At 38.7% G+C, this 27,489-nt stretch overlaps 3 protein-coding genes and 10 non-coding genes across 19 annotated transcripts in view; 9 read left to right on the plus strand and 4 right to left on the minus strand.

Moving 5' to 3' along the window:
• Nucleotides 1-3,602, minus strand: part of CUNH11orf54 (chromosome unknown C11orf54 homolog) — a 20,104-nt gene extending 16,502 nt beyond the window's left edge. The window contains exons 1-2 of the mRNA XM_017498421.2: nucleotides 3,136-3,602; nucleotides 1,835-1,986 (exon numbers count right to left, since the gene is read on the minus strand). Of these exons, the coding sequence (XP_017353910.1) occupies nucleotides 1,835-1,889 (55 nt within the window). The 5' untranslated portion in view covers nucleotides 1,890-1,986; nucleotides 3,136-3,602. The remainder of the gene's footprint in view (nucleotides 1-1,834; nucleotides 1,987-3,135) is intronic.
• Nucleotides 3,603-6,764: 3,162 nt separating this feature from the next.
• Nucleotides 6,765-18,364, plus strand: TAF1D (TATA-box binding protein associated factor, RNA polymerase I subunit D). 7 transcript variants are annotated; one of them, XR_005195432.1, is made up of 12 exons: nucleotides 6,765-6,956; nucleotides 9,051-9,141; nucleotides 9,895-10,282; nucleotides 11,404-11,579; nucleotides 11,881-11,938; nucleotides 12,327-12,490; nucleotides 13,685-13,720; nucleotides 15,076-15,386; nucleotides 16,430-16,474; nucleotides 16,898-16,956; nucleotides 17,886-17,933; nucleotides 18,158-18,364. XR_005195432.1 is itself a non-coding variant. In XM_037727838.1 (7 exons), the coding sequence occupies exons 2-6, from the start codon at nucleotides 9,074-9,076 to the stop codon at nucleotides 12,468-12,470; spliced, it is 834 nt and encodes a 277-aa protein (XP_037583766.1). In that variant the 5' UTR covers nucleotides 6,765-6,956; nucleotides 9,051-9,073; the 3' UTR covers nucleotides 12,471-12,490; nucleotides 13,685-14,154. The 7 variants fall into 7 exon arrangements, 2 of the variants coding, with proteins under 2 accessions (XP_037583766.1, XP_017353906.1); XR_001816423.2 differs by lacking the exons at nucleotides 17,886-17,933; nucleotides 18,158-18,364 and adding an exon at nucleotides 17,365-17,439 and having other exon boundaries at nucleotides 15,076-15,124; nucleotides 15,352-15,386; XR_005195431.1 differs by lacking the exon at nucleotides 18,158-18,364 and having other exon boundaries at nucleotides 17,886-18,095.
• Nucleotides 13,145-13,270, plus strand: LOC119466928. Its single transcript, XR_005195441.1, has one exon. It is a non-coding gene; the product is annotated as a small nucleolar RNA SNORA40 (small nucleolar RNA).
• Nucleotides 14,878-15,008, plus strand: LOC119466925. Its single transcript, XR_005195438.1, has one exon. It is a non-coding gene; the product is annotated as a small nucleolar RNA SNORA18 (small nucleolar RNA).
• On the plus strand, nucleotides 15,171-15,242 carry LOC119466929. Its single transcript, XR_005195442.1, has one exon. It is a non-coding gene; the product is annotated as a small nucleolar RNA SNORD5 (small nucleolar RNA).
• LOC119466934 lies at nucleotides 16,220-16,358 on the plus strand. The gene has a single exon (XR_005195445.1). It is a non-coding gene; the product is annotated as a small nucleolar RNA SNORA8 (small nucleolar RNA).
• Nucleotides 16,591-16,723, plus strand: LOC119466923. The gene has a single exon (XR_005195436.1). It is a non-coding gene; the product is annotated as a small nucleolar RNA SNORA1 (small nucleolar RNA).
• Nucleotides 17,141-17,213, plus strand: LOC119466933. Its single transcript, XR_005195444.1, has one exon. It is a non-coding gene; the product is annotated as a small nucleolar RNA Z40 (small nucleolar RNA).
• On the plus strand, nucleotides 17,483-17,604 carry LOC119466924. Its single transcript, XR_005195437.1, has one exon. It is a non-coding gene; the product is annotated as a small nucleolar RNA SNORA32 (small nucleolar RNA).
• LOC119466935 lies at nucleotides 17,964-18,095 on the plus strand. The gene has a single exon (XR_005195446.1). It is a non-coding gene; the product is annotated as a small nucleolar RNA SNORA25 (small nucleolar RNA).
• Nucleotides 18,218-27,489, minus strand: part of CEP295 (centrosomal protein 295) — a 60,020-nt gene continuing 50,748 nt past the window's right edge. The window contains 13 exon segments of the mRNA XM_017498420.2: nucleotides 18,218-18,325; nucleotides 18,408-18,507; nucleotides 18,580-18,676; nucleotides 18,761-18,889; nucleotides 18,972-19,068; nucleotides 19,758-19,898; nucleotides 20,771-21,405; nucleotides 23,090-23,252; nucleotides 24,450-24,571; nucleotides 25,528-25,543; nucleotides 25,545-25,777; nucleotides 26,502-26,598; nucleotides 27,124-27,224. Of these exon segments, the coding sequence (XP_017353909.1) occupies nucleotides 18,287-18,325; nucleotides 18,408-18,507; nucleotides 18,580-18,676; nucleotides 18,761-18,889; nucleotides 18,972-19,068; nucleotides 19,758-19,898; nucleotides 20,771-21,405; nucleotides 23,090-23,252; nucleotides 24,450-24,571; nucleotides 25,528-25,543; nucleotides 25,545-25,777; nucleotides 26,502-26,598; nucleotides 27,124-27,224 (1,970 nt within the window). The 3' untranslated portion in view covers nucleotides 18,218-18,286.
• Nucleotides 26,686-26,755, minus strand: LOC119466926. Its single transcript, XR_005195439.1, has one exon. It is a non-coding gene; the product is annotated as a small nucleolar RNA U2-30 (small nucleolar RNA).
• Nucleotides 26,934-27,013, minus strand: LOC119466927. Its single transcript, XR_005195440.1, has one exon. It is a non-coding gene; the product is annotated as a small nucleolar RNA U2-19 (small nucleolar RNA).

Consider the following 27,489-nt stretch of genomic DNA (forward strand, 5'->3'; position numbering starts at 1 on the left):
AAAAAAAAAAAAAAGAAATCCTCCCACCTCAACTTCCCCGGTAGCTGGAACTACAGGCGGGCACCACCAGGCTTGGCAAATTTTTGTATTTTTTTGTAAAAATGGGGTTTTGGCTTGTTTCCCAGGCTGCACTCAAACTCCTGGGCTCAAGAGATCTGCCCACCTTGACCTCCCAAAGTGCTGGAATTACAGGTGTGAGCCACTGCTTCGGCCAGTGTACTTTTAAGGATTAAAAGTTCTGACAAAATTTCTTTTTTTTTTGAGACTGAGTCTTGCACTGTTGCCTAGGCTGAAGTGCAGTGGTGTGATCTTGGCTCACTGTAACCTCTGCCTCCTGGGTTCAAGCAATTCTTGTGCCTCAGCCTCCTAAGTAGCTGGAATTACAGGCACAAACCACCATGCCCAGCAAATTTTTGTATTTTTAGTAGAGATGGAGTTTCACCATGTTGGCCAGGCTGGTCTTGAACTCCTGACCTCAAGTGATCTGTCCAACTCTGCCTCCCAAAGTGCTGAGATTACAGGCATGAGCCACTGCGCCCAGCCACAAAATTTCTACTTTTACTAAACATATCTTGCACATATAGAAGGAAAATAGCAACAAACACAAAAGTGAAAACAGGTTCTAGAAAAGCAATCAAAGAAAAAATTTGTCCAAGCATGGTGGCTTATGCCTATAATCTCAACACTTTGGGTGGCCGAGGCAGGAAGATCAAGTGAGGCCGGGAGTTCAAGAGCATCCTGGGCAGTATAGCAAGATCCTAAGTCTACAAAAAGAAAAAGAAAAAATTCCTAGCTGCCCTGTCATATCAGGAAAGACAGACTGATGAAGAAATATAGGCCAAACAATACAGATTGTTTACTAGCTACCATTCAATCAGGATGAGAAAAAGGTTGTAAGAGGAAAAGTCACAACAAAGCAAAAATGAGTCTATTTCTTGACTTCAATCGCATCAGAATGACAGATGAACTACCAGAACAACACATTTTGAGAAACAAGGGAAGGTTCTATAGCTTCCAGCAGAACAGAACCTATAGGTTGTCAAATAAAGGTTGGTATTCTATAGACTTTACAGCTTTGGATTAGTACTATTCTTGGCTTCATTTTGTGTACTGTTTCTATTTTCCTTTTTTTTTAACCTATCTTCCCTCCTAATTTATCTTGGGAAACTGCCTTAAATACTTGTTTGAACAAGGTGAAATATATAAAAATATACACAGACAGAAATCAAAGCAAGTTCACTGGCAGTCTGTCATTATCAGTGGGGGAGGGGAAGTACATTGGGAACATGATTAACATACAAGAGTAGGATATATATTTAAAGAATAATGTAAGTGAAAAAAGTTAAAGCAAAATTGTTCGATTCTGGGCATCACACACACTTAAGTCTTGGATTACTAGTCATTTTCATCTTGTAAAGTTGGTATCAATAATCTATAAGTAAAAGAAAAAAGAATATATAAATTATAAATTCAGTTTTTTTGGAGGAACAGAATTTTGGACTTTCTCAATAAAAATGGGGCAGAAAAGATGCTGAAAAGGAAAATGAATTCTGTACCAAAAGTATTATTTTGATAGATATAGGTACGTAGTAAGATATAGATAGATCTTAGAATCTTTTTTTTTTTTTTTTTTTTTTTTAAATAGAGATGAGGTTTCACTACGTTGGTCATGCCGGTCTTGAAATCGTGACCTCAGGTAATCCACCTACCTCAGCCTCCCAAAGTGCTGGGATTATAGATGTGAGCCACTGCACTCAGCCTGATGTTAGAATCTTTTTAAAAGAATTTTCTCTTGGGATAATTTTTAAAAATCCAAAGTTAATATTGTTTTTACCTCCAGCAAGCTCTTCTAGACTTGGCACATGAAAAGAAAACTCAATACAAGCCATTTTCTTTCTTCTTTAGGTATTCGATTGGACAAATAGAGCTACTCTTGGTTAATTATCACAAGAGTCCACAGTGCACCAAGTACGAACAGCTTCTGTTCTGGAAATGAACATTAAGCATTGAAACATATAAAAAGAACAAAACGGCATTTAGGTTCTATCTTCACAAAAAGGCAAACGCAGCTTCTAACATTTAATATTCGAAGTGAGAAACAGACAAGTGACCTTTTAATACTTTAATTTAAAATTTAAAACTAATTTTTATTTTCTTCTTCTTTTTTTTTATTATTATTGGAGAACTCCTAAGTCTCAATAATTTTTCTTTTTTCTTGAGATGGAGTCTCGTTCTGTTGTCCAGGCTGGAGTGCAATGGCGAGATCTTGGCTCACTGCAACCTCTGCCTCCCGGGTTCAAGCAATTCTCCTGCCTCAGCCTCCTGAGTAGCTGGGACTACAGGCCCATGCCACCACACCATGCCCAGCTAATTTTTTATATATTTTTTTAGTAGAGACAGAGCTTCACCACGTTAGCCAGGATGGTCTTGATCTCCTGACCTTGTGATCTGCCCACCTCAACCTCTCAAAGTGCTAGGATTACAGGCGTGAGGCACTGCACCCAGCCTAAAATGAATTTTTTTAAAAAATAGAAACAGGGTCTCACTATGTTGCCCAGGCTGGTCTTGAATTCCTGGCCTCAAGCGATCCTCCCCCTCCCTCTCCCCAAATGCTGTGATTACAAATGTGAGCCACTGCTCCTGCTGATTCACTTTTTTTTTAAAGCGTATATCTGGAGTAAACATCCAATTTTCTAACGGTTGGTCTACGGAATATAGGTCTTGAAGCAAAAGGTACTTATTAGGGGTTTGTGGATAAGTGTTTAAATGGTTGCAGATAATAGTAAATATAGGACTCTCAAGTATTTCTATAATAGGTATTTGTGTTTCTACTCTATATTTGACATTTAGGCCAAAAATTAAATGAGTTCCTCAGACTATTGCTTTTTCAAAATAAAATTTAAATTATGAATAGAAATGGAAACTTTTATGGAATGGATTAGCCTTTGAAATTCAAATTTTTATTTTCATTTACAAATAAACATATTTTCTTGGTTCAATCTGATAATGTAACCCATTATAATTTGATATTTAAAAGTATGCTTTTCTATCTTTGCAACTAAAAGATAAATAAAAATATATGCTAAGTCTACTTTATAACAAATAGGTATATATGTATAGAGATTAGTATCTTACCTCAAGTGTTCAGTGATGAAGTATGCAAGCAGGAGGAGATAAAATGAAGTCAGGGAAAAATATAAGTAATATGAGGTAGCCTCCAGGCCAGTCACAACAAGGAACACAGACAAGACTCTTAAGGGTGTTTCTAAGAGTGCTGCTGGAGTTCTCGTTAAAATTGTTAATAGAACACTTCATTAATCTGAATGGCCTCTGCCCTTAACATGCTTATTTAACAAGTGAAAGGTGATCCTCAGCCATTTGAAATATTCTCCCAAAATTATTTTCTAATTTTCCAGCAATTCATAGGTTGCTTAGAAACTGGGATTCTAGTTCTGGTACTTTCCAACAATATATCCTTTATAACCATTCTATTGCATACATTTATGATGCTATATTTGTCTTAGTACTTTATCAAATACTAGCTGTTACTGTTCACGATTTAATGGATGTAATCTGATCTCCCAAAAAAAATATATATAACTGTTTATAAAGGATCTCAAATTTTATATAATCATACTTAAATATCTTAAACATAGTTTTGGGTTGAATAATTTATAATTGTTCAGGAATGAGACAGTTTTTTTCTTTTAAATAATTTCATATTGACAGACACTACATACAAATAATTCCCGTATATTCTTCACCCATATTTCCCAAATGTTAACATTTTATCACATTCTTTATCAGGCAACTATTGGGTAATAACTTATTTATGAATATGTCAAAATCTGCACAATGAATAGTATATTCATTTATAATGATGATAAAACATTTACTTTCGCTGGCAGTAGGGATAAAAACACAAGTTAAAATTGAAATGTAATCTTAATTTTATTCCCTTTACTATCTCTTTACTTTAGTAAAAAAGTAGGTCACTTGTTTGTTTATGTCCCTATCAAAATAGGAACAAAGTCCAATCCTGGAAGGATGTAGCTTGAGTAACTGGTTTAGAAATGTACTTATTAGAGATACTTTCTGACCAAAATAACTTGATTAAAAAAAAAAAAAAAGAAATGTACTTATTAGGGATACTTATTAGGGGTTTGTGGATAAGTGTCTAAATGTACATAGGACTTAAGTATTTCTATAACAGATATTTGTGCTTCCTACTCTATAGTTGACATTTAGGCCAAAAATTAAATGAGTTCCTTAGACTATCACTTTTTCATAATAAAATTTAAATTATGAAGACCCATCCAAAATTTAAATTATGAAGGCCTGTCCAATCCTAAAATGATGTGAACTTCAGGCAGGCTGATAGCACAGCAGGCAGTGTGGTAGCATGTGTATGTGTGTGTTTATGTGTGTGTTGAAGGTGTGGAGAACGTTAGAGTTGGAGCTGAGAAAGGAGTTAGGTTCTCACATAAATTCCAGGAGCACAGTCTGGTGCCAGATGGAGGCAAACAATATTTTCCTGCCTAATTGGTGGGAGTCGATGGCCCAAAAATAGCATCTAGAAGGGACATGGAGCTGCAGAGGTAACACCTGGAGGGGTAGGCCAACTATCCCAAATAAACTGATTACCATTTGAGTGCACACTATATACCAGACACCAGTAGACACTATGCAGACATTCTCTTAAAACTTCACAAGCATGACAGGTTGTGAGATAGGCTGTGGATCTTCAGGGGTCGTGGGCATCCCCCAGACGCTGCTGAGGGGCCTGCATGCAGTTCGCTCCTGCTGGTGCCCAAAAGCGCTTGCTCTGGCTCTAGCATCTGCTTACCCCCAGGCTCCCCCGCAAGAGGGGTGCAGCGCAGCTGGCCTGAGTTAGCAGAGTTCCTGGCTTCCAGCCCCATTCACTCGCGCGCCCCCTCCTGCGAGGGGTTGAGAGCTTCGGGCTGAGTAAGCCAGGCACCCCTGACGCAAGTCCCGCAAAGAAGTCTGGGAAATACCCTGCTTCAACTGCACTCCAGCCTGGATGGCAGAGCAAGACTCTATCTCTATAAAACAAACAAATACAAAATGTGGCCGGGCGCGGTGGCTCATGCCTGTATTCCCAGCACTTTGGGAGGTTGAGGCGGGCGGATCACTTGAGGTCAGGAGTTCAAGACCAGCCTGGCCAACATGGTGAAACCTGTTCTCTACTAAAAGTACAAAAATTAGCTGTGTGTGGCCGGGCGCGGTGGCTCAAGCCTGTAATCCCAGCACTTTGGGAGGCCGAGGCGGGTGGATCACGAGGTCAAGAGATCGAGACCATCCTGGTCAACATGGTGAAACCCCGTCTCTACTAAAAATACAAAAAAAAAAAAAATTAGCTGGGCATGGTGGCACGTGCCTGTAATCCCAGCTACTAAGGAGGCTGAGGCAGGAGAATTGCCTGAACCCAGGAGGCGGAGGTTGCGGTGAGCCGAGATCGCGCCATTGCACTCCAGCCTGGGTAACAAGAGTGAAACTCCGTCTCAAAAAAAAAAAAAAAAAAAATTAGCTGTGTGTGGTGGTGGACGCCTGTAGTCACAGCTACTTGGGAGGCTGAGGTGGGCAGACCTCTTGAGCCCGGGAGGCGGGGGTTGCAGTGAGCTGAGAACCCGCCACTGCACTCAAGCCTAGGCGACAGAGCTAGAGTCTGTCGAAAGAAAGAAAGAGAGGAAAGAAAGAAAGAAAGAAGAAAGAAATAAGAAAGAAAGAAAAAGAAAGAAAGACAGACAGACAGACAAAATGAAATGTGAAACAGTTCAGTGATTCTGCATTATGAGTTAAATGTTACAGCTAGGCTTGCTGTTGAGTACGGCAGTGAGTGACATGTCATACCAGTATTGGAGCTTGGTCACTGCACAGACCCTGTGGATCAAATGCAGTGGACTCCCTAAGGGATTGGACTTTTTATACCTGGAATTGTCCAAGTTATGGCGCAAAGTAGGGTAAAGAGATCAGATTACTTTTAAGGCCCATCCAGTCCTAAAATGCCGTGCACTATAAATTAAGACTAGACAGCTCTACTGGCTTTACTGGTTTATCATATGAAAAAAGAATTTTGAAAGCGGAAAAATCAAACCAGTTCATTCCTTTTTAAAATTACTTTGGGAGGGGAAAAAAAAAACCCACGAAACCACTTTACAGGGTTTAATCTTAACTCAGGAACTGGTTAAGGAACTAGGGGTGGGAGGAAACTCAGGAAAAAGAAATCCTCTACTGGTCTCCTTTGTGACTTGTTAGCGAACTTCCGGGAGGCAGAAAGGGGAGGTCACGAAACAGGTGCAAAAGTGGGCGTGCTAAGGAGTAACACTGGCGTCCAGCACAAAGGTTACACACCTGGAGTCATGGTCAAAGGATGAGCCTTCCCAATATTTTAACACACAAAGGTGTCTGAAGGCAAAAGCAGACACAGTACGACAAAACACGCACATATCCCACCCGTCACCCTCGCCACACACCCAGGACCAGGTTTAGAAAGCCAGGCGACAGCTCAGCAAATGCGAGCCACTGCCAACGAACTGGGCTGAGAGGCTGTTTCCTCGCAGTTCTTACCCACTCTCAATTGACCTCACGTTTTCTTTTTGTTATTTGCCGAAATGCTCTTGGCTATTCCACTCACCGAATGGGTCACGGAAGACCACACCAGAGTCCTGATCTTCGCTTCAGCCAACCCCGCCTCCTCAGATAACGCGAGCTGGAGCTCCGCCCACGTTAGTCGCTCCTCCCCGCGCGGCAAGAAAAATGGCTACCCGCCTCCAGTTCTCCTTCCGCCGCTTGCCTACTTCCCGGATGCTAAGTCGTATCGCGAGATTTCGGCCTCGCTATTATCTGGGCCGCGGGGATTGCACACCCTTTTCTTCTGCGCTGTTGGCAGACGCAAGCTGGTTTTCGGGAGTTGGAGGGCCGAGGTCGGGAGATTGGTGAGTGCAGGTCTTCAGGACTCACGCAGCAGGCCAGTCGCGGGTTTTTGGCCAGAGGCATGGGTTACGGTCACTAAGTGCGCAGCTGGGGCCGGTGTGAGGCAGTTTTGGGTAGGTAGACAGGAGGGCAAGGCCGTCCGGCCCTGGCAGCCGGGGGAGGCGTTACAGATACGGGGTTTTCCGCGGCCCTAGCGTTGGTCCGGAGGATCGAGTCTCGGAGGTCGGGCCGAGAGGGTGAAGGGTTCGCAGCTGCAGGCCCGTCAGCGCCAAGCGGCTGGAGGCCCACACAAACGCAGTGTGGGCGGCCTTCATTATATCTTGAGATGGAGGTGTTAAAATGTGTTGTGAACGAGTTTAATCTCCTCACGTGATTTAAATGATTTAACCTTCATACATGGGAGATAGCCATTGCTAGCGCCGGTTTTCTTGAGGTAAGGCGCTGCCGGGACAGACGCGCTGGTGATAACAGCGATAGATCCGGGTAAAGCGCCCCTCTCTGCCCACGAGGCCTCTTAAGAATCGCTGAATCCCGGCAGAGGCATCCACACCTAAGTAGGAGTGTCTTCCAGAAAACTTAGATAAAGTGATTATTGAGCTAGCTTTATTTTGATAATCCCTACTTAAAAAAAAAAAACAAAAACAAAACGCAAGTATACCATTAATGCATGGGACCAGATTTTTGTTGAATACTGTTTTTGAGCATTCGATACTTAATGACTTCGTAGAATCTTGTGCTTAAGAAACTAAAACCTTACATTCTAACAGGAAATTACCACAGGGGTCCGTTGGGCATTTAAGAAATCTGAGCTCTTGGTGACCTTATCGTTTTCCTATATTTGAAATATTTTGCTAGTTTATCCTAGGATTTATATGTAATGACTCATGTCGCGTCCCAAGAAACTACGGAATGAAACAAGAGAATGATTAAGGCAAAGATAGTAGTGAAATAAGTAGTTATCTTTATTTTTGTTGCCATGCCTATTATTTTTCCTTTATTTTATTTATTTATTTTGAGACAGGCTCTTGCTCTGTCGTCCAGGCTGGAGTGCACTGGTGCAATCTCGGCTCACTGCAAAGCGATCCTCCAGAGTGGCTGGGAGGACAGGCACGAGCCACCACACCTAGCCAGTATTTTAAGAATTTTTTTTTGTAGAGACAGGGGCTCCTTTTGTTGCTGAGGCCCACTACATACAACCTCCACCTCCCAGGCTCAGGTAATCGACCTACCTCAGCCTCCTTATTGGGACCACAGGCGCGTACCACCAGCCTGGCTAATTATTGTATTTTTTGTAGAGACTGGGTTGGGTTGGTCTTCAGCTCCTGGGTTCAGGTGATCCGCCCGCCTCGACCTCCCAAAGTGCTGGGTTACACAGGCATGAGCCATTCTGACCAACCTCTTTCTTACGAGAAGGAATCGTTTTCTTTTTTTTTTGTATGTTGCCTTTTTTTTTTTGTATGTTGTATACTCTATGGAGATGAAGAGACAATTATGATAGGTTTTTTTTTGTTTTGTTTTTTTGATTGATAGTTTATCGAAAAGTTGAGAATTCAGAATTTGTCAGTTTCCACTAATAATGGCAAAGATACAGTATGACAAAGTTAAGTTACTTAAATGAATCTAGAAATGAATGAGGAATCTTGGAATTACAACGGAGACGTGATCAGGAGTTTAAAATGGTCTACTGAATGGAGATCGTTTTCCTGGTTTATTATATAGGGCACATTTTGCCTTAGGAATTCCCCTTCGATGTTGGAAAATGGCTTTTAATTGTATATTAATACTGTATTGGTAATTATATGTTAATATGTGGCCAATGATAAAACTTTATATTGAAAGATGCTTTTGTTGGAAGTGACAGTCCTTTTTTGGAATCTTGTTGCATTGAATAGAGGGTAAAAACTGAAAATCTGGAAATAGAATTTCTGGATTTTTTTTTTTTTAAGAAATTGATCTGAAATGCATAAGCAGCTTAAGCCCGGTAAATGATTTTGCCTAAAATCAATGGCATAGTCTGACTGTGTCGAACATTATAGTAGATACTGTGTCAATATTTAGGGAAGCTTTGTCACATTTACTAAATTTCACAATTTCAGAAAACTTTAAAACAGAGCAACTGATGAATAAATCAGGAATAGACTCTCTTGACCATGTAACATCTGATGCTATGGAACTTGCAAATCAAAGGTAAGTGGATTTTTACTGGAGAACTGAGTGGATTCAGTCATATTGTATCTGAATTACTTTGAGAAACTAAATTATTATATGTAATGAATTACAGTAATTTTCAGGAATTGGGAAAGAAGGAAAACCAGATCTCACTGACCTTCCAAGTTTATCTGGTTTATATAGATTGATATAATACTATTGCAAATAGTTTTAATTCAAAAAGTGAATGGGACACATTCTTAGAGAAAATGTTTATTCTTTGGGTCTCTTCTGGACTTCATCATCCTGTTTTTGTATGGCAGGCTCTGTTTTACTCTGACACTTTTAGCAGTGAACCATGCAGCCTTGGTTGAGCTCATACATTATCTTGAAAGATACATGATTTTTTAATAAGATGAGCATAGTGGTGCTTGCCAGTAGTCCTAGCTAGCTGCTTGGGAGCCTGAGACAGGAGCATGCCCCCGGTTCCAGGAGTTTGAGGTTGCAGTGAGCTGTAATTGTACCACTGCACTCTAGTCTGGGTGATAGCAAGACGATGTCCACAAAATTCTTCTTAATAAGAGATGTGGCTTTGTGGGCTATTTAAATAGGGTGGTTAGGAGTTTAATGGATGGTTGGTTCTGAGTCCATCCTTTAAAAAAAAATTTAATTCTGGTCATGTTTTCCCGAGTTGGTCTTGGAAGAAATGCACATTTGGGACTGGGTATTACTGGTAAGTAATTACTGGTATTCAGTAAGAAAGTAAATGAAATTATTTTTCCATTTTTCCAGTGATAACTCTTCTGATAGCAGCTTATTTAAAACTCAGTGTGTCCCTTACTCACCTAAACGGGGGCAAAGAAACCCCATTAGAAAATGTGTTCGTACACCTGGAAATGTTCAAGCAAGTGATTCATCAAGTGACTCATCTTTTGAACCAATACCATTGACCATGAAAGCTATTTTTGAAAGATTCAAGAACAGGAAAAAGAGGTACAAAAAAAAGAAAAAGAGGTACCAGCCAACAGGAAGACCAAGGGGAAGACCAGAAGGAAGGAGAAATCCTTTATGCTCGCTGATAGATAAGAAGAAACAGTTTAGAAGTAGAGGACCTGGCTTCCCATTTTTAGAATCAGAGAATGAAAAAAAGCCACCTTGGAAAAAAATTTTAACGTTTGAGGTGAGTCATCATTTTACATATATATGTATACACATAAATGCCCAAAATGATTTGTTGGCCAATTTAGAATTGTTTAAGATATACTGGCAATACACTGTCTGCAGTTTTGATACTCTTACACTAACTTCCCCCTAAAGTCCACCCCATCCTTCAACTGAAACTTTTATCTCTTCAGTGACTACATTTTTGCTAAATTTAAAAGATAGTGCTCCAAGGCTTTTTGTATAAAATCCTTTGATCTCATCCCATCTCAGGTCTTTAAACACAACCCTAAAACTCAAATGGTTTCCTGGGATCTCAGTGGGGATAACAAAAGCTCACATAATTTGAAAATGTTTTTGCAGTAACTTAAACTAAACCCACACATGCCTCATGTTCAGTGGTTATATTCTTAGGGCCTAGATAATTCTAAGCCTGACACCCTAATACTTAGGAGTAGATTTTTTAAATATTTGAGAGTTGGATGTTGAATGAATGCAGAGTTAATTTATCATCCCTTTTCAGAATCTGAAATTTTATTTGGGAGGATTAATACATATTAATCTCTTAAGTTTAAGGTGGTTATAGTAAACATTACAAATCTTGTTCCTGGCTGGGTGAGGTGGCTCAAACCTGTAAATCCCAACACTTTGGGAGGGAGGCCGAGGCAGACAGATGACCAGGTCAGGAGATGGAAACCATCCTGACTAACATGGTGAAACCCCTTCTCTACTAAAAATATAAAAAATTGGCCAGGTGCAGTGGCACACACTTGTAGTCCCAGGCCGAGGCAGAATTATTGCTTGAACCCTTGAGGCGGAGGTTGCAGTGAACCAAGATCGAGCTACTGCACTAAAAGCAACACTCTTGTCTAAAAACAAAAAACTTTACTCCTGTTTTTGTAAGTCCCAGGCGTGACAAGATATGTACTTCACTTTTCCTTGGTACCACCTTAGGTCTAAAGTTTATAATTGCAGTGTGAATTTTAATGATCAGCATTTGACATGTCTGCAAGTAGGGAGTAAAATTAAGATAATCTTTGGTAAGGTGCTTGTTGCCCTTTTTGAACATAGGCACCTGGTGGGTCATGAAAGAAAAACCTTAAGTCATGACATACAATATGATGTTTCTAATATATATAGCAAGCTGTTGCAAGAGGATTTTTTAACTACATTGAAAAACTGAAATATGAACACCATCTGAAAGAATCCTTGAAACAAATGAATGTTGGTGAAGATTTAGAAAATGAAGATTTTGATAGTCGTAGATACAAATATTTGGATGATGAGGGATCCATTTCTCCTATTGAGGAGTCAACGTAAGTGGAATCCTGTGAAATACTTTGGTAATGGGTTATAACATTATTTAAATTTTTGTGTTAATTGCTTCATATTTTGCCTTTAATACAGTTATACTTCAATAATGAGAAAGATACAGAGCAGGACTGTTGGGATTGTTATATTTGAGCCAAATTTGGCACACAAGACATCTAGAAATTCTATGTTTTGTTTCTTTTGACTAGTATTGCAGTTTCAGTTGTATTTCAGAGTGGAATATAAGAACTAATTAGGTCATAGAAGATTCTGTCATCTCAATGATGATAAATCTTAATATTACAGAGCAGAAGATGAGGATGCAACACACCTTGAAGATGACGAATGTGATATCAAATTGGCAGTAAGTGACCTATTTTTTTCCTGTTCCATTTTGGGAACGCAGCAGTTGGTACGTACAGGAGGAATTGTATTTAGTTTTTGTATTACACTTCGTTAACCTTTTTGAAAAGCTGAGTAAGTTTACCGCAGGAAATACAAGAAGGAAAATAGTAATTTTTTAGAAACTTGATAAAAATAATATGGGGTTTTCAGTACTATTTTTAATAACATTTTAATATGTGATATTGCTAGTTAGGATATCAAATGAAAAAACAAGCAGATATTTGGATTTTTGACATCCACATGAAGTCTCTAGGTTATCTGAAGTAATCCAGTGCACTTCGCTATATGTAATTACTAAACCATTGGAGTTATTGCTTAATCTGTAATTTTTGTTTTGTTTTATGCAGGGGGATAGTTTCATAGTAAGTTCTGAATTCCCTGTAAGACTGAGTGTATACTTAGAAGAAGAGGATACTACTGAAGAAGCTGCTTTGTCTAAAAAGAGAGCTACAAAAGCCAAAAATACTGGACAGAGAGGCCTGAAAATGTGACAGAATCATGAATGTCAAAGGTGAAGCATATAGAAAAAAAGTGACTTCATAGAAATGAATGAAGATGATAAATGTGGATATATGTACCAGTCTGGTGGTGAAGAAATTCTCAAACCAACTTTATAACAAAAATCTTTTAACCCCTTGTAGAAGTTTGTGGAACAAACTCGTGAAGAAGTAGTAACAGTTAGGAAAAAAAAAAAAACAAAACCCACCAGGGAAAATACATTATCAGTTGATTTCTGTTAAGAGCTTACAGGTGTCCTATGAGCACTGAAACAATGAAGTGCAGCGATCTTAACTTTGTAAAGGAAATGTTAGACAAAGATAAAATAACTTGGCACCCAACCATCTTGAAGAGGGTATTTGAAATGTTTTAATTTTATCCCCGCTTTATTCAGAGGAAAGTGACCTGTCAGATGCTTAGTATTGTAATAACCTCATTTCCCTTCCCAAATTTAGAATATCATTAATGCTACTTTTTTATTTTTGTGAGCTACCACGCCCAAACTAATATTACTTTCTGCTACCATTTTTAATTATTGTTAATTCAAGAGAAGGCACACACATTTATTTAACATGTGTATGTGGGGAGAACCACAATGATTACCCTGATGCTCATTGTTTTGATCACCGTGGTAGAACTAACTATGCTATGTAATGCATCTTAGGACTGCACTTACGTATGTTTTTGTTTAACTTGTGGACAAAGACATGGATAGGTGCAAAAAATAAATCCTCTTTTGCAACCCAGAACTCATTGTTCAGTATGAGTTCTGATACATATAAGAAGGGATATTATGATGGGAGTATTGATAGCCAGGTGCAGTGGCTCAAGTTTGGAATCCCCCCACACCCAGGTGGGAGTATTGCTTAAAGCCAGGAGTTCAACACCAGCCTGAGCAAGAAAGTAACAAACACCTCATCTCCACAAAAATGTAAAAATTAGCTGGGTATTGGGGCATGTATCTGTACTTGCAGCTACTCAGGAAGGGGAGGCTGAGGCACAAGGATTGAGCTCAGGAGTTGGGAGGCTGAACTGAGCTTTGACTGTACTCCAGCCTTGGTAACAAAGACAGACCGTGTCTCTTAATTTAGAAAGATTGATTCTCGGACTGTAGAATAAACATGAGGGGATATGAAGGAAATCTTCAGCAGTATTACTTTGCATTCCAATTTCACGTTGATACCTAAGATGGCTTTTTGTTTTAAAGGCTTTTATCTTGAGAACATCATGTCTGGAGTTAAAGGTATGTCTCAATTTTAGTTTTCAGATTGTATTTGTTTATGTGTAGAAAATCAATAGTGCGTTGTCAGGGCAATCAAGTTTCATTTTATTCAGAGAAAACTGTAGCATGCTTTTAATTCCCAGTTAATTGGTTTCTGAAAAGAAAGGAATGTTAGATTCACACATTTTATAGTGATGTGTCAGATTCATTTTAGTTGCAAGCATTAGAGGGTTCTGAATTTGTTAGTTTGTGGCAGTAATCAGAACTTTGGACTTCCTACTTGAGGCATACAGCATAATTCTGAATTAATGCATAATCTAAAATGAGATAGATGATGTTATAGTTTAATGCAAGATTTAGTATAATAGAAATGGGCTGGGCTCGGTGGCTCATGCCTGTAATCCTAGCACTTTGGGAGGCCAAAGTGATTGGATCACAAGGTCAGGAGTTTGAGACCAGCCTGACCAAAAAGATGAGACCCTGTCTCTACTAAAAATACAAAAATTAGCCAGGTGTGGTGGCATGGGCCTGTAATTACAGCTACTCAGAAGGCTGAGGCAGGAGAATCACTTGAACTCGGGAGATGGAGGTTGCAGTGAGCCAAGATCCTGCCATTGCACTGCAGCCTGGGTGACAAAGCAAGACTCCGTCTCAAAAAAATAATTACACAGGTCATAAGAATTCATAAATTTGAATGATGTAGAGTTTGATTAAAAGTTATATAATGCCAAAGTCATGATGTGACTGAGCCAAGAATTAACATTTTTATTTATCATTCTGTACTCTGGCTCCTAAGCAGCTTGGTGAAAATCCTGACAATGTGATTGTGAAATGATTGCTTTTGTGATTAACATGATAGAAAGTTTTTGCAGTTTGCAGTATTGTAAGAGACTGGGGCATATCGCAGTTTCTGCTCATACCTATAGAGTAGTGTTAGACTTCCGTTATTTATACATATAAATACTAGCTGGGCACAGTGGTGCCTGTGGTCTCCATCTACTCTGGAGGCTAAGGCGGGAGAATCACTGAGTCCAGGAGTTTGAGACTACAGTGAGATGTGATCCTGTAGATCTCACCGTAGCCTCAAACCCCTGGGCTTAAATGATTCAGCAAGAATTACATGATTTTCTAAAAGACATGGCAGATATTGTGTCTTTAAAAAAACACTTTGTATAGTGGTTGAGGTCTATCCCGACGGGGCTTTTCCTGTAGCCTGCACGTCGTTGGAAACGCCTCATAGAGTAACTCTGTGGTTTACCTTACTCACAGGACTATTGTTAGATCTGTGGAAAGGAATGGCAAGACAGCTGCTAAAAGTTTAAAAATGACAGCTACTAAATGTATGAAAGACCTGATAATCTACTTTTTCACCTTAGGTATTGGCATATTTCCACACCTGTACTATTCTTGAGTGTAAATGCTTAGGTAAGTTTTAATTGGTGACAGTATCATCTTGGGAAATATGATTACAGTTCAGATGATGAATTTAACTGTTCAACTGCTGAATGATATGGGCATGAACTAAAACTTAATTCTGATAGAGCTGGATATGGTTACATTATAAACTAGATCTTAAATTTTTATTTGGATTTTAGTTTCAGTAACTAGAAATGTGGTATCCTTTCTAAATCTTTAATTGGTACTTTCTATAGGAATGAATATGATTTGAACTCATTCATGTTGAAAGGTAAGTAAAATATTTAACTTATAATAGTCAAGGACTGAAAATGAAAAATAGAAGTTAAGTACATCATCCCAATATTTCAGGTATAACACAGAATTAGATACTGGCAAAAATATTTATCACTATGTATCTACTATAAATTTTTATATATGGATTTTCTACTTGAAGCATACAGCATTATTTTGAATCTGCATAATCTAAAATGAGGTAGAGGATGTCATGGTTTAATGCAAGATTTAGTATAATAGAAATGGGCAGATTTCCTTATATATAAATTTATATAGAGAAGGAAATAAATGAAAAGACTGCATTGTCTAGACTACCAAATGAAACTTTTCTTTGCATCATTATTCAACTGGCAGTTACACGTATTTCATCCTGAAGTCATGTAAACCGGGATGGATATGTTGAATCTAAACAAATTTTGCCTAATTTGCAGTTTGAGCAACAGTGAGCTTGATGTGGCCAGGCACCGTGGCTGATGCCTGTAATCCCAGCACTTTGGGTGACAGAGGCATGCAGGTCACCTGTTAGGATTTTGAGACCATCCTGGCTATCACGATGAAACCTCGTCTCTAAATGAGCTTGACGTTTGTAATATCTGTTAAGTTACATGTATGTATTCCATCTGTAAGTTTTATAGAGAGACTGGGCAAAGAGAGTTGTAGCTTTAAAATGCAGTTAATGTAGTTTTCTGTATTACACTGACAATTAGGAATAAAGGTCAAAATATTGAACCTGTTAGAGGAATCTGAAATTGAGAGGTTTGTGAAAGCATTTCTCAGCAGCAACATTGCAAATTTGGGGCTACGAAAGTTGTACAGTTCAGTTATTATTGCACTGCATGGTATCTGCACTCAGCAGTTTATTCCTGCTAGGGTGTTCAAAGGTCAGTGCTATAGAAATTCAGTATCTGGCATCGTTGGTTTTCTTGGCTTTGTGCTTGTTAAACCTGGTATTTCTATTGATACAGTATTTGTATAGGTTTCTCAGAGTGTTCATTCTGATATACTCTAAAACAGTAAGCAGCGCTTTTCTTTTTCCAGGGTGTCAAATTGGAACCAGGCAGATCCACCACCTACAATAAAAAGGTAAGATTCTCTGTTTATATTGATTCTACTTGTTTCCCCCTGTTGATAGGTAGCATTGCCAGCATAACAAGAACTTCATACAAATACACTACAGAGCTTGAAAGGAACTTTTACAAAGCCTCATTCTAGATGAGAATGGGCACTGCTGATCATGGTGTCCAAAAATAGTTAATGTGGCTAAATTGAGACAGGTTATGCTTCCACCACTGTATGCATATTGCAGTGGTGACAATGAGACCTGTAACATTTTGCTATGCTTATGAGTAAAATACGTAGGAGAAAAGTGTTAAACATTTAAATAAGGAATTTTCAACTTTTATCTCATAAGACCACTGTTTGTAGGTTATGTATTGACTGAAACATTGTAATATGGTACGACTGTGTCTTAGATCATGTGTCAAAATATAATTATTCTTTGTACAGTTCAACTTCTAGGACCCTAAAGTAAATTGGTTGAAGAAAGTAGATCCCAAAGATTCCTGGTAAGTTAATTCATTACTTAAAAGGCCATGTAGGTTATTTTGTTGAATACTAGCTTTTCTAAAAATGTTATTTTAGGTTATTATCTAGTAATGCTTGGAACCAAATCTGGTGGTCAGCTTATCACCACTTAGGAGTAAAAAAAGACTACGCTTATGTTACTGTGTGTTTAAACTTCGTTACTAATGATGTTATGATGATGGGCGAAATGTTCAACTGCTCTGAATGGGCTGAATGAAAATGGCCTTTCTGAACATCCATTTACATTAAATATTTCCTTGTATTTGAGAAGATTATAAAGCTCTAAGAGAAGTTGCCAGAAATGTGATCACAGAGCAAATTCAGATGTGAATGGGCATGGGATGATTGATTAAAAATGACCTTAATTTGAGATAAACATTTTTCCATAGGTGAATTTTGAAGTCTTCATCAGTATATCTGTATTAAAAGGAGATGACAGAAGCCAAAATAAATTAATGGCAAGTAATGGTTTTTATCTTAATATCAGCTGTTTGCTCAAGGGCGTAATGGTCATTACCAAGGCTTTTAGAATGCTGTTTCTAATTTGCTGTGGACATGACCATAAAAAAAATTTCCCAGTAGGTTTTATATCTGCTACCTTGCTAGCAATCAGCCTATTGGGAACATTTGATTAACTGTAATAGAAATGCAATACAAATATAATGTGAGCCACATGTTTTTTTTTTCCCTAGTATCAATGAGATTTTAAAATTCTTTAGGCAGTGCAGCCTAGATCTCTTGAATCATGCAGATGTGCTTTGCCTCTGTATTGTCACTCTTGTGGATTGCTAATAACTAAGCAGTTTGTATGTACCAGAGTTAGCTTAGGCTGGTTCTAGGACTCATTCATGTTCACTCACTGTGTACAATCATCTCTGGAAATGTAAAATTTACTTTTATTACTATTTAGGGCTGACAGGACAACTGGATTAAAGCAAGCATCAGCTTCATTAAAAAGGTACATATGCATTAGAAAAGACATTTGTATAGGTCATTTCAAAGAGGGCTCATGAGGCTGTGAAACCCAGAGCTCTTCACGCTGTGACCAAAGATGGAAGTTCTCTATAGGATGCCATAGCACTCTTATGTTGGTGCTATGTTTTCCCCAGGAGATACAAAACTTACTTAATAATCCATGATTGTTGCCATGTAAGAGTTTTAATCAAAATTTTTCTTCTTCAGGGCTAAGAGGATCTAAAGTGACTCTGATGGACAGTGGAAGAGATCACAACATGGAATTCCTTGAATAAAAATTTATTGACTTTAAATATACACAATTAAAAAAAAAACTCTTTACACTGTTTCTAAAAGTCAGCATGTATTTTTGGCTCGAAGTTTCTCTAATGTTTTCTGTGGAAGGAATAAAAATTTTGCAGTTACAGTTGCGTATTTCAGGCTTAAAATTAGGTTTCTCCCCCTAAGTTATACTCACCTTATGGAATTCTTTTGCCCTTGCTCTGTTTTGGGCATAAGCTGCTTGTTTTGCTTTTTCTTCCTTTTGTTGTTTCACTTCAGCTAGTTGATTATATAACCTGTAAAGAATTTCTATAGAGTTAGAGACAAACATTGCAGAAAACATGACTCGCTGCAAAAACCAACAATACCTTAGACTCCTTTGGTGCCTGAGAGCCTGTGTAGTCTTTCTGTCTTCAGGAAGTGCTCTGACTTTATTCACACCCCTTAGATGACTCACAGATGAACCTGAGGAAAGAAATGTGAAATCAAGTTATAATCAGGCTTTAAACATTTCAGGGAGGTGGTGAAGATTTAAAAAATTCAACATACCTATAGATGGTTTCTCTTTGATTGTTATTTCTTTTTGCCTCTGGTGGGATCTCTCCATAAATGTTTTTTTTCTGTTTATAAACGCTTCTTGTAAGCTCCCGGATATAGGTGTAAACCTTGGAGGACTTTCTGTTGGGAGAAAAAACTTAACGACAGGAATAGGCAAAGTGTTTACTTTATATTGGAAGTGTGGGGCCCATAAAAGGCTTACCTGTAGATGCTGTCTTTGGTTTTTCTATGGAAAGTTCTGATACAGCTGGATAATCTGAGCCTTCTGTTTCCGATACAAGAGGCAGAAACTCACTCACCTAATGATAAAGTTTTATTACATTTTTTTAAATAACACATTTTTTTAAAAGGGGGCCTGCTCTGTTGTCAGACTGGAGTGCAGTCACATTATCACGGCTCACTGCAGCTTAAATATTCTGAGTAGCTTGGTCTACAGCTAAACCACACCTAGCTAATTTTTGTGTATTTTTTTAGGGATGGGGTTTTGTCATGTTGCCCAGGGTGGTCTTGAACTTCTGGGCTCACACAATTCACCCTCCACTGCCCTCACACCTCTAGGGCTCTGTTTAGGTAGCACGAGAAAATTCAATGATTTTTATTCCTCTTATTGCCTCCCTAATTACCCTTGTAAAATTAGCAGTTCCAAAGCCATTTTGCAGTATCTTAAAATATGTTTAGATAAAATTTCCAACTTGGCACCATAACACTAGTTGTATAACAAAATTAGTTCTGCCAGAGTCTTGCATAATTTGGAGTGCGGATTAAAAGAAAATGCACAGTCATTGACAGATGAAGGCTTAAGACAAATGACAGCTGGTGGGGGGTGTCAGGTCTTAAGGTGTCTACTAAACTGGAGCCCTGAACTAAATTTAAGTCCATAGCATAATCCCTTCCAGTAAGTAACATCTGATAATTGAAGTTATCAGATAAGAGACAGTCAACTGGTTTGCTCATAATGGGCTAAAATATAAGGAATGATTAAATTTACCTGTGAACAGCTTTTTGCTTCATCCTCTCCCTTTTCTTCTAAGGTTAAATTTGCAAAATCTATTTCAGCAATACTGATATCACTGGTGCTTACTAAAGTAAGTTCTGGCTCTTCCATTATACCATGGCCAGATTCTGTTTCCTGTGAAGCACAATTAAAAGGAAAACCATGTCAAATTAAAGTAGCCTTAAAACAGTAAAAAAAAAGCCCTACATATTCATTTTGTATATAATGCACAATTTGCACAAGTGTACCTAAATGTGAAAATGTACATTAATGGAGGAAAACAAGCAATAGTTGGGGATTTCATTAGGCTTCCCTAACTCCAACATTTAGTTGTAGAAATACTGGAGCCAACGTTAGGGAGGGGGGTGAAATAGTATGACACTGATTACAAACCTAAATGCTTGTAGTGTTTGGCAAAAATAAATACAGGTTGGCTGGAGCTGTGCAGAACTGGAGTGGATATCCCTGGGTGGCTACCAAATGGGAACCACTGACTGCTAAACACTGAATGAGAACAAAAGCAGCCAAACAGATGTGTTACATTTATTTGTGGAAGGATAAACTTGAGTTAGTTGGTATGAGGAACAGTGTTAATAACAGTACTTATTCCAATAATGGATGAATTCAGTGCACTGCAATGAGGCTCAACACTGAAAAAGTGCTGAATCAATCATAGGCAGAGCCACCATTTTTCAGGGGTGTTGGAAAAAGGATCTTTTTAAAATACTCTCAAGACAGCTTTCAAAATTTTAGGTTTCTTCGATTTGCTAGGTATTTGCAGTAATCACAAGCTTGATGGGAATATTTAAGTTTTGCTTGTATTTCAATTTTTTCTTGCCAGGCATGTTGTGTGTCCAAGCTACTTAGGAATTTGAGGCAGGAGGACCCCTTGATCCCAGGAATTTGAATTCAGCCCAGGTAACAGCGAGATCCTCATCTCTAATATTAAAAGAAAATAATTTTCCCAAAAAGGAACTTTAATGTTATACAACACTGATTTCACTTACCCAGACTGGTATAGAGGTCTGCAATGAAAATGATCCAGAACTTGCAAAAAGCTCCAAATGTTCTTTTTCAGATAGTTTATTGGTGATTTTTGGAATGTCTCTTTCAGTTGAATTCTCAGAATATTTTTGAGTAGTTAAGGAATATGGTGCCTGAACTGAAGTTCCCATCTCCGCTGTTCTTACACAGAATCGAGAATCCGTTTCCTCTGCCTGTGGATGTATGTCTAAAACCCGACAGCTTTCATTTTTATTATCTTCAGTGAGTCCTTGACTTTGTAACGTAACAACCCCTCTTTTTGGTAGTTCTTCAAAGCCCATCCTTTGCGTTCTGCTTTCTAGTTGGTGTTTTATTGAGCACTCACTACAGTTAGAACCACATGGAGTGGTATGCTGAACATTTAACTGATCAGATGAACTGCAGACTGAACTTAAATTTCCTACAGAAAGCTGGAAATGAACACTTTTCTTCCTGTTTTGTAATATTTCAGTATGTTCTTCAGAGGGAAAGTTCTGATTTTTCATGCCTTGGGAAGAATCTCTTGCTTCAATGCTAAAAATACTTGGTAGATCAGCATGCTGGCTCCCCTCCTGTGAAGAGCATTCTGGCAGAAGCTGTTCAAAAGATTGTTCAGCTCCTGTATTAGAAATTGAAAGATCAGTTAATCACTGTTAAATGTTGTAAAACTTGGATACGCCAGTCTAATAGTTTATCATTCAACTGCAAGTTACCTACAATTTTAGACATAAAAGTTGATGTGTATAAACATGAATACAAAGATAAGGATGGTCAGTCATTTCTCAAACTACAGCTCACACAAAGTATCTTTTCTTTTTCTATTAATATTTAATAGACTATGGCTACAAACTGAGGCTGTTTTTCTTCCATAAGAATTGAGTATGAGTTTAATAAGATGTATCTCAACTATGTGTGTATAATTTGTACATCATGTGTATCTCAATTATGTATGTATGTATATATAATTGTTCAAGCCAGGCAAGGTGGCTTATGCCTGTAATCCCAGCATTTTGGGAAGCCAAGGCAGGCAGATCACCTGAAGTCAGGAGTTCAAGACCAGCCTGCCCAATGTAGAAAAACCGTCTCTACTGAAAATACAGAAGAATTAGCTGGGCGTGGTGGCACACGCCTGTAGTCCTAGCTACTTGGGAGGCTGAGGCATGAGGATTGCTTGAACCTGGGTGGTGGAGGTTGCAGTGAGCCAAGATCTGGCCACTGCACTACAGCCTGGGCAACAGAGTGATACTCTGGCTCAATTAAAAAAAATGTGCAAAAGGCTCAAGAGGAATACTTGCTTTTTTAGAGATGAGGGCTTTTCATTTTTTTTTTTTGAGACAGACTCCATTGCCCAGGCTGGAGTGCACTGGCACAATCTCAGCTCACTGCAAATTCTACCTCCTAGGTTCAAGCAATTCTCCTGTCTCAGCCTCCTGAGTAGCTGGGACTACAGGTGCCATGCCCTGCTAATTTTAGTATTTTTAGTAGAGATGGGGTTTCACCTTATTGGTCAGGTTGGTCTTGAACTCCTGACCTAAGGTCATCCATTGGCATCAGTTTCCAAAAGTGCTGGGATTACAGGCATGAGCCACCATGCCCGGCCAAGAAAGGGTCTTTCTGTGTTGCCCAGGTTGGTCTTGAACTACTGGGCTCCAGGGATCCTCCTGCCTCAGCCTCCCAAAGTGCTAGGATTACAGGCGTAAGGCACTATGTTTGGCCTAAGAATACTTAAAACTGGCTGGGCGTGGTGGCTCGTACCTGTAATCCCAGCACTTCGGGAGGCTGAGGAGGACAGACCACCTCAAGTCAGGAGTTCAAGACCAGCCTGACGAACATGATGAAAGCCCTCTCTACTAAAAATACAAAATTAGCTGGGTGTGGTGGTGCATGCATGTAATTCAAGCTATTTGAGAGGCTGAGGAAGGAGAACTGCTTGAAACCAGGAGGTGGAGGTTGCAGTAAGCCAAGATCCTGCCATTGCACTCCAGCCTGGGCAACGAGTGAAACCACCTCAAGGAAAAAAAAAAGAATACTTAAATTGTTAACTATCATACAATGATTGAAGTCAGGAAATTGAGGAACAGAGGCAACACTCTTATTTGATAATGTTCAGTATTGTTTAAAAAAATGCATGTAAAAAAAAATGCATGTATTACTTCTGTAATTTAAATACTTTTTAACACTCAGGATAGGGGAGAGGACAGGAGCAAAGACAAACCAAGAGGTGCTAGGCATAATTTCTAAGGAAATGGATGTAAAAAAGTCACGAAAAAAAATTTAACTATTTCTAACGTAGTCATACATACCCTCCATAATATTTTCTGTAGCAAAACCGTGAGCTCCAACATGAGCCAAGTTAATGGCAGGTTGTTGATTCAGAGAATGCATGCCAGTCCTCAACGCTGTGAAATAAATTGTACTTTTGGATGATCCAGTAGCACAGTAGCTTTCAGATGAAGAATCTGATCTCTGACAGGAAACAAAAGGAAAAGGCTGAAATACTGATTAGGTATTACCAATTGAATCAATAATCACTGTCCCTTTGATATTACTCTTCCTTAATTACCACTTAACTATGACAGTAATGATTTGCTTTTTCAAATCCAGTTCTTTTCAATCAATATGAAAGAGACTTTAAAATGTCAGGCTATCAGGCCATGGAAGCAAAAAGACCCAGGTTTAAATCTCAGCTTCTTTGACTGTATAGGAAGATATTTAGTCTTGCAAAATTCTATTTACCTGTTTAAATGTTACACAATTAAAAGTTGTCAAGCCTTTTATGGCATCATACTCCCTAGCTGGAGATAAGATGGATAGGACAAACAATTCTAATGCATGTGTCTTCTCTTTTTTGGGAAGAATCTTTGTTGTCCAGGCTGGAGTGCAGTGGTGTGATCTCAACTCACTGCAACCTCTGCCTTCCAGGTTCAAGTGATTCTCAGCCTCCTAAGTAGCTGGGAATACAGGAATCCCACCATACCCTGCTAATTTTTGTGTTTTTTAGTAGAGACGAGTTTTGTCATGTTGGCCAAGCTGATCTCAAACTCCAGGCCTTAAGCAATCTACCCGCCTCAGCCTCCCAAAGTGCTGGGATTACAGTTATGAGCCACCATGCCTGCCCCAACGCAGCTGTTTTCAATGTTGGTTCCACATTAGAATCAGCTGGGGAGCTTAAAAAAAAAAGTTAATACTATCTGAACACTCCCAGAGACCCTGCTTTAATTGGTCTAGGGTGTAGTCTGGGTAGTAGGATTTTCTCCTTTTTTAAAGTTTTTCATGTGATTCATTTTTCTTTTTTTAAAGACAGGCTCTGTCACCCAGACTGGAGTGCAGTGGTACAATCTCACCTCACTGCAACCTCCGCCTCCTGGTCCCAAGTGATCCCTCCACTGCAGTATCCCTAGGAGCTGGGACTACAGGTGTGCACCACCACACCTGGCTAATTTTTGTATTTTTAGTAGAGACAAGGTTTTGCCATGTTGGCCAGGCTGGTCTCAAACTCCTGACCTCAAGTGATCTGCCCGCCTTGGCCTCCCTAAGAGCCACTGTGCCTGGCTTTCCATGTGATTCTAGGCTTAAGTTTAGAAGAACTCTTGTTCCAGTAGAAGAAATGGCTTAAAACTATTTTTAGATATTCACTGCAATGGGACATTTACTTTAATATACCTGGTAAAAGTCTCTGTTGTCTGGAGAAATCCTAGAGGATGATGATGATAAGTCAAAATCTGGATGTGGTTCTAAGGGTTTAAACAGCTGATGATGCAGATTAGGAAAAATATGTTCCAATTCTGGAAAGTCAAGGTCAACTGTTGGAATTTTTGAGGGAAAAAAACCATAAATATATTTTTAAAGTAAAGATTAGAAAAGGAGTAACAAGAACATATTCATAAATGCTTATTTTCAGGTCACTCCAGTGTAACAAAAAAAAACCTTCAGTTCTCCCCCTCCATGATCAGCACGTTTTAAGTTCTATCATGACTATTTCAAAGATCCAAAAATATGGATCCTCTCAGTGACTTTTTAAGTTTTATTTTTAGAAAAATTTAATTATACTCTTTTTTTTTTTTTTTTTTTTTAAATAGAAGCAAGGTCTTGGTGTTGTCAAGGCTGGTCTTGAAATCCTGGGCTCAAGCAATCCTCCTGCCTCACCCTCCCAAAGTGCTAGGCTTACAGGCATGAACAAACTTCTGATAAATATAAATTTCAATTTCTACAGCCTTATGAGGCTAATTAGGATCAAAAGGACATATGTAATCACTGCTTCAGTCTAAGCTTAAAAAAGGAAAAAAGGCTCACTGTATTCAGTGTTTGTGTGGGTCAGACATTGTGCTTTTAAGTGCACTATCTCATTTAATCTCTAACATTCCTCTTTTATAAAGATGAAAAAGTAATTTGTCCATGGTTTTACAGCTAGGAAATGGTTAGCTTCTGACTCAAATCCAGATCTGTCTGATTTCTGAGATCCTGCTCTTATTTATCAGCAATACTGCCTCAGCCCTAATAACTAACTTTGCAATGGTAAAGGAAGATTTGCTAATTAATCTCCTATACATGTGCCTCAGTTGTCTAATTGATTCCAGATCCCCTTTCCCACTAAATGCCCTGAATATTTTCTATGGTATAACTGTGTTGTAGCAGGCCATAAGAACATGAAGCTCAAACAATCATTGCATAAAATTAAAAATGATGAAAGGCGAAAATTTAAAACAATTTACATAAAAGTATTGCTTTAACATTATTTTACCCTGCAAATCTGTTTTTTTCAGGTATCATATTTGCTTCATTAATGTACTTGCCTATCATTTCCTGAAAGTGTGTGTGACCACATGTAGTTTCGTCCACTTCAGGCAACAGAGATTTATGACCATCTGAAGAGTTCTGCCGTGGATAAGTATTTTGTGTTGAAGGAACTATGGAACTTAAAATATCAGTTTCCTCTTCTTTACCAGTGGTATGTTCTTGCTCGCTATCATCCATGTGCTCTGAAAATGACTCTGAAAATTGAGTTTAATGAAAATACGTAATTCACAGTGACACTATATCCCTTTTAACGGAATATTCCTTACAGACATACTGTACTGGGTTACAGACATATTTTAGTGAAGAAGCATGGCAATACATATTGCTAAGAGATCAGTACAACCATGAAATTTGCCCAGATACATTTCCACTGAATGGACAAATATATTGGCAACTGCTTCTCAAAGTGTTGTTGGGGATCCACAGAGCATCCCTGTTACTTCCAGTAACGTTTGGGATACCATAAACTCCAATGTTTACTGGGTGTGAATATTTAACTTTTTTTTTTTTTTAGACAGGGTTTACTATGTTGCCCAGGCTGGAGTTCAGTGGCACGATCATGGCTCATTGCAGACTTGACCTCCCAGGCTCAAGCGATGCCCCCACCTCAGCCTCCTGAGTAGTTGGGACTACACGCATGTACCACCACACCTAGCTAACTTTTGTATTTTTTGTCAAGATGGGAGTTCTACCATGTTGCCCAGGATGGTCTCAAACTTCTGGGCCCAAGTGATCCTCTCACCTCAAGGTGCTGGGATTATAGGCATGAGCCACCACATCCGGCCATACTTTACTTTTGAGATTTAGAGAAACAGTCCCCCACCGTGTATCATGAGAAACCAATGCTTCCTTCCACCACTGTATTGCAACTCAACTGGTGCTGGTCTTTCAACTTATTTATAAACATTTACACATTACCTGGATCTATAAGGCTCAAATCTGTGTTTTCATAACTTAAAAGGCTCCCAGTGGAAACGGTTACTGAAGATAATGGCTCATGAGAAAGTGTTTTAGCCTAGAAATTAAGGGGAATATTAGACCACGATGTAGCCAGTGGTATCTAGGAAAACCCCAAATCACAAACCTCAGCAGTGGTCATTTCTGAGCTCAGGTCAAGTGTAGAAACCTTCATAGTTACAAAGGTCAGTAGTAAAACCTTTTCATCATTGCCCAGAAATGATTAAGCTTTTTCATAGACATACATACGTACCCCCAACCCCCAATCTCATTCATTCCTACAACTGTTATCTATAAACACATGTGCATGCACCCCCACACACATAGCCCCATACACACCCACACACACCAGACATATGCCCTTATTGTTTTACAATGTTTTATAGTTTTGCTTCTCAGAACTGCAGAGATCATGCATGAGACAGACTGGAAAGCCTTCTGATGTTCAGATTTGGCTAGTTTCATCACTGATCCACTTCGGTAAAAGCAGATCTCAGAGAACAGACTTTAATGTTATAATATAGCTTCTGGAAACTAAAGAGAATATGAAGCCAAATTGAGTGAACATTAAGACATTACTAACCTTATCATCTGGCTTCACAGATGGACCCAAATATGTATGTTCTTCCTCCACAGCATAACTTAACACTGCGTGACTTTCAGTAACAGATTCCTTGACCTTAACTGAAAAATAGATTTCGGAGTTCAAGATGGGAAAAGAATATAGATGGGATAGAACAAATCAAATTCTTAGTACCACAGGACACCATTCCCTGCTTTCCTACAATCTATTTCTTACTTTGCTTCTTAAAGTTGTCTTAGAGCTAAGAAAAAATTCACTTTATTTGTTTAAAACATTCACTAGTCAGCAAAATACACTTTTTCCTGGAAAACTGTAGCTATTGTTATTTTATGAATAAAATGCTTTAAAAATATTTGAATATTAGGT

The sequence above is a fragment of the Cebus imitator genome, unplaced genomic scaffold (assembly GCF_001604975.1).
Source record: "Cebus imitator isolate Cc_AM_T3 unplaced genomic scaffold, Cebus_imitator-1.0 Scaffold241, whole genome shotgun sequence".
Lineage (NCBI taxonomy): Eukaryota > Metazoa > Chordata > Mammalia > Primates > Cebidae > Cebus > Cebus imitator.

Bases quoted from the DNA above. Each gene is read 5' to 3' on its own strand.
- TAF1D (XM_037727838.1), top strand. From the start codon at position 9,074: ATGAATAAATCAGGAATAGACTCTCTTGACCATGTAACATCTGATGCT. The intron at 9,142-9,894 runs GTAAGTGGATTT...CCATTTTTCCAG, and splicing joins ATGGAACTTGCAAATCAAAG to TGATAACTCTTCTGATAGCA. The intron at 10,283-11,403 runs GTGAGTCATCAT...TAATATATATAG, and splicing joins AAAAAATTTTAACGTTTGAG to CAAGCTGTTGCAAGAGGATT.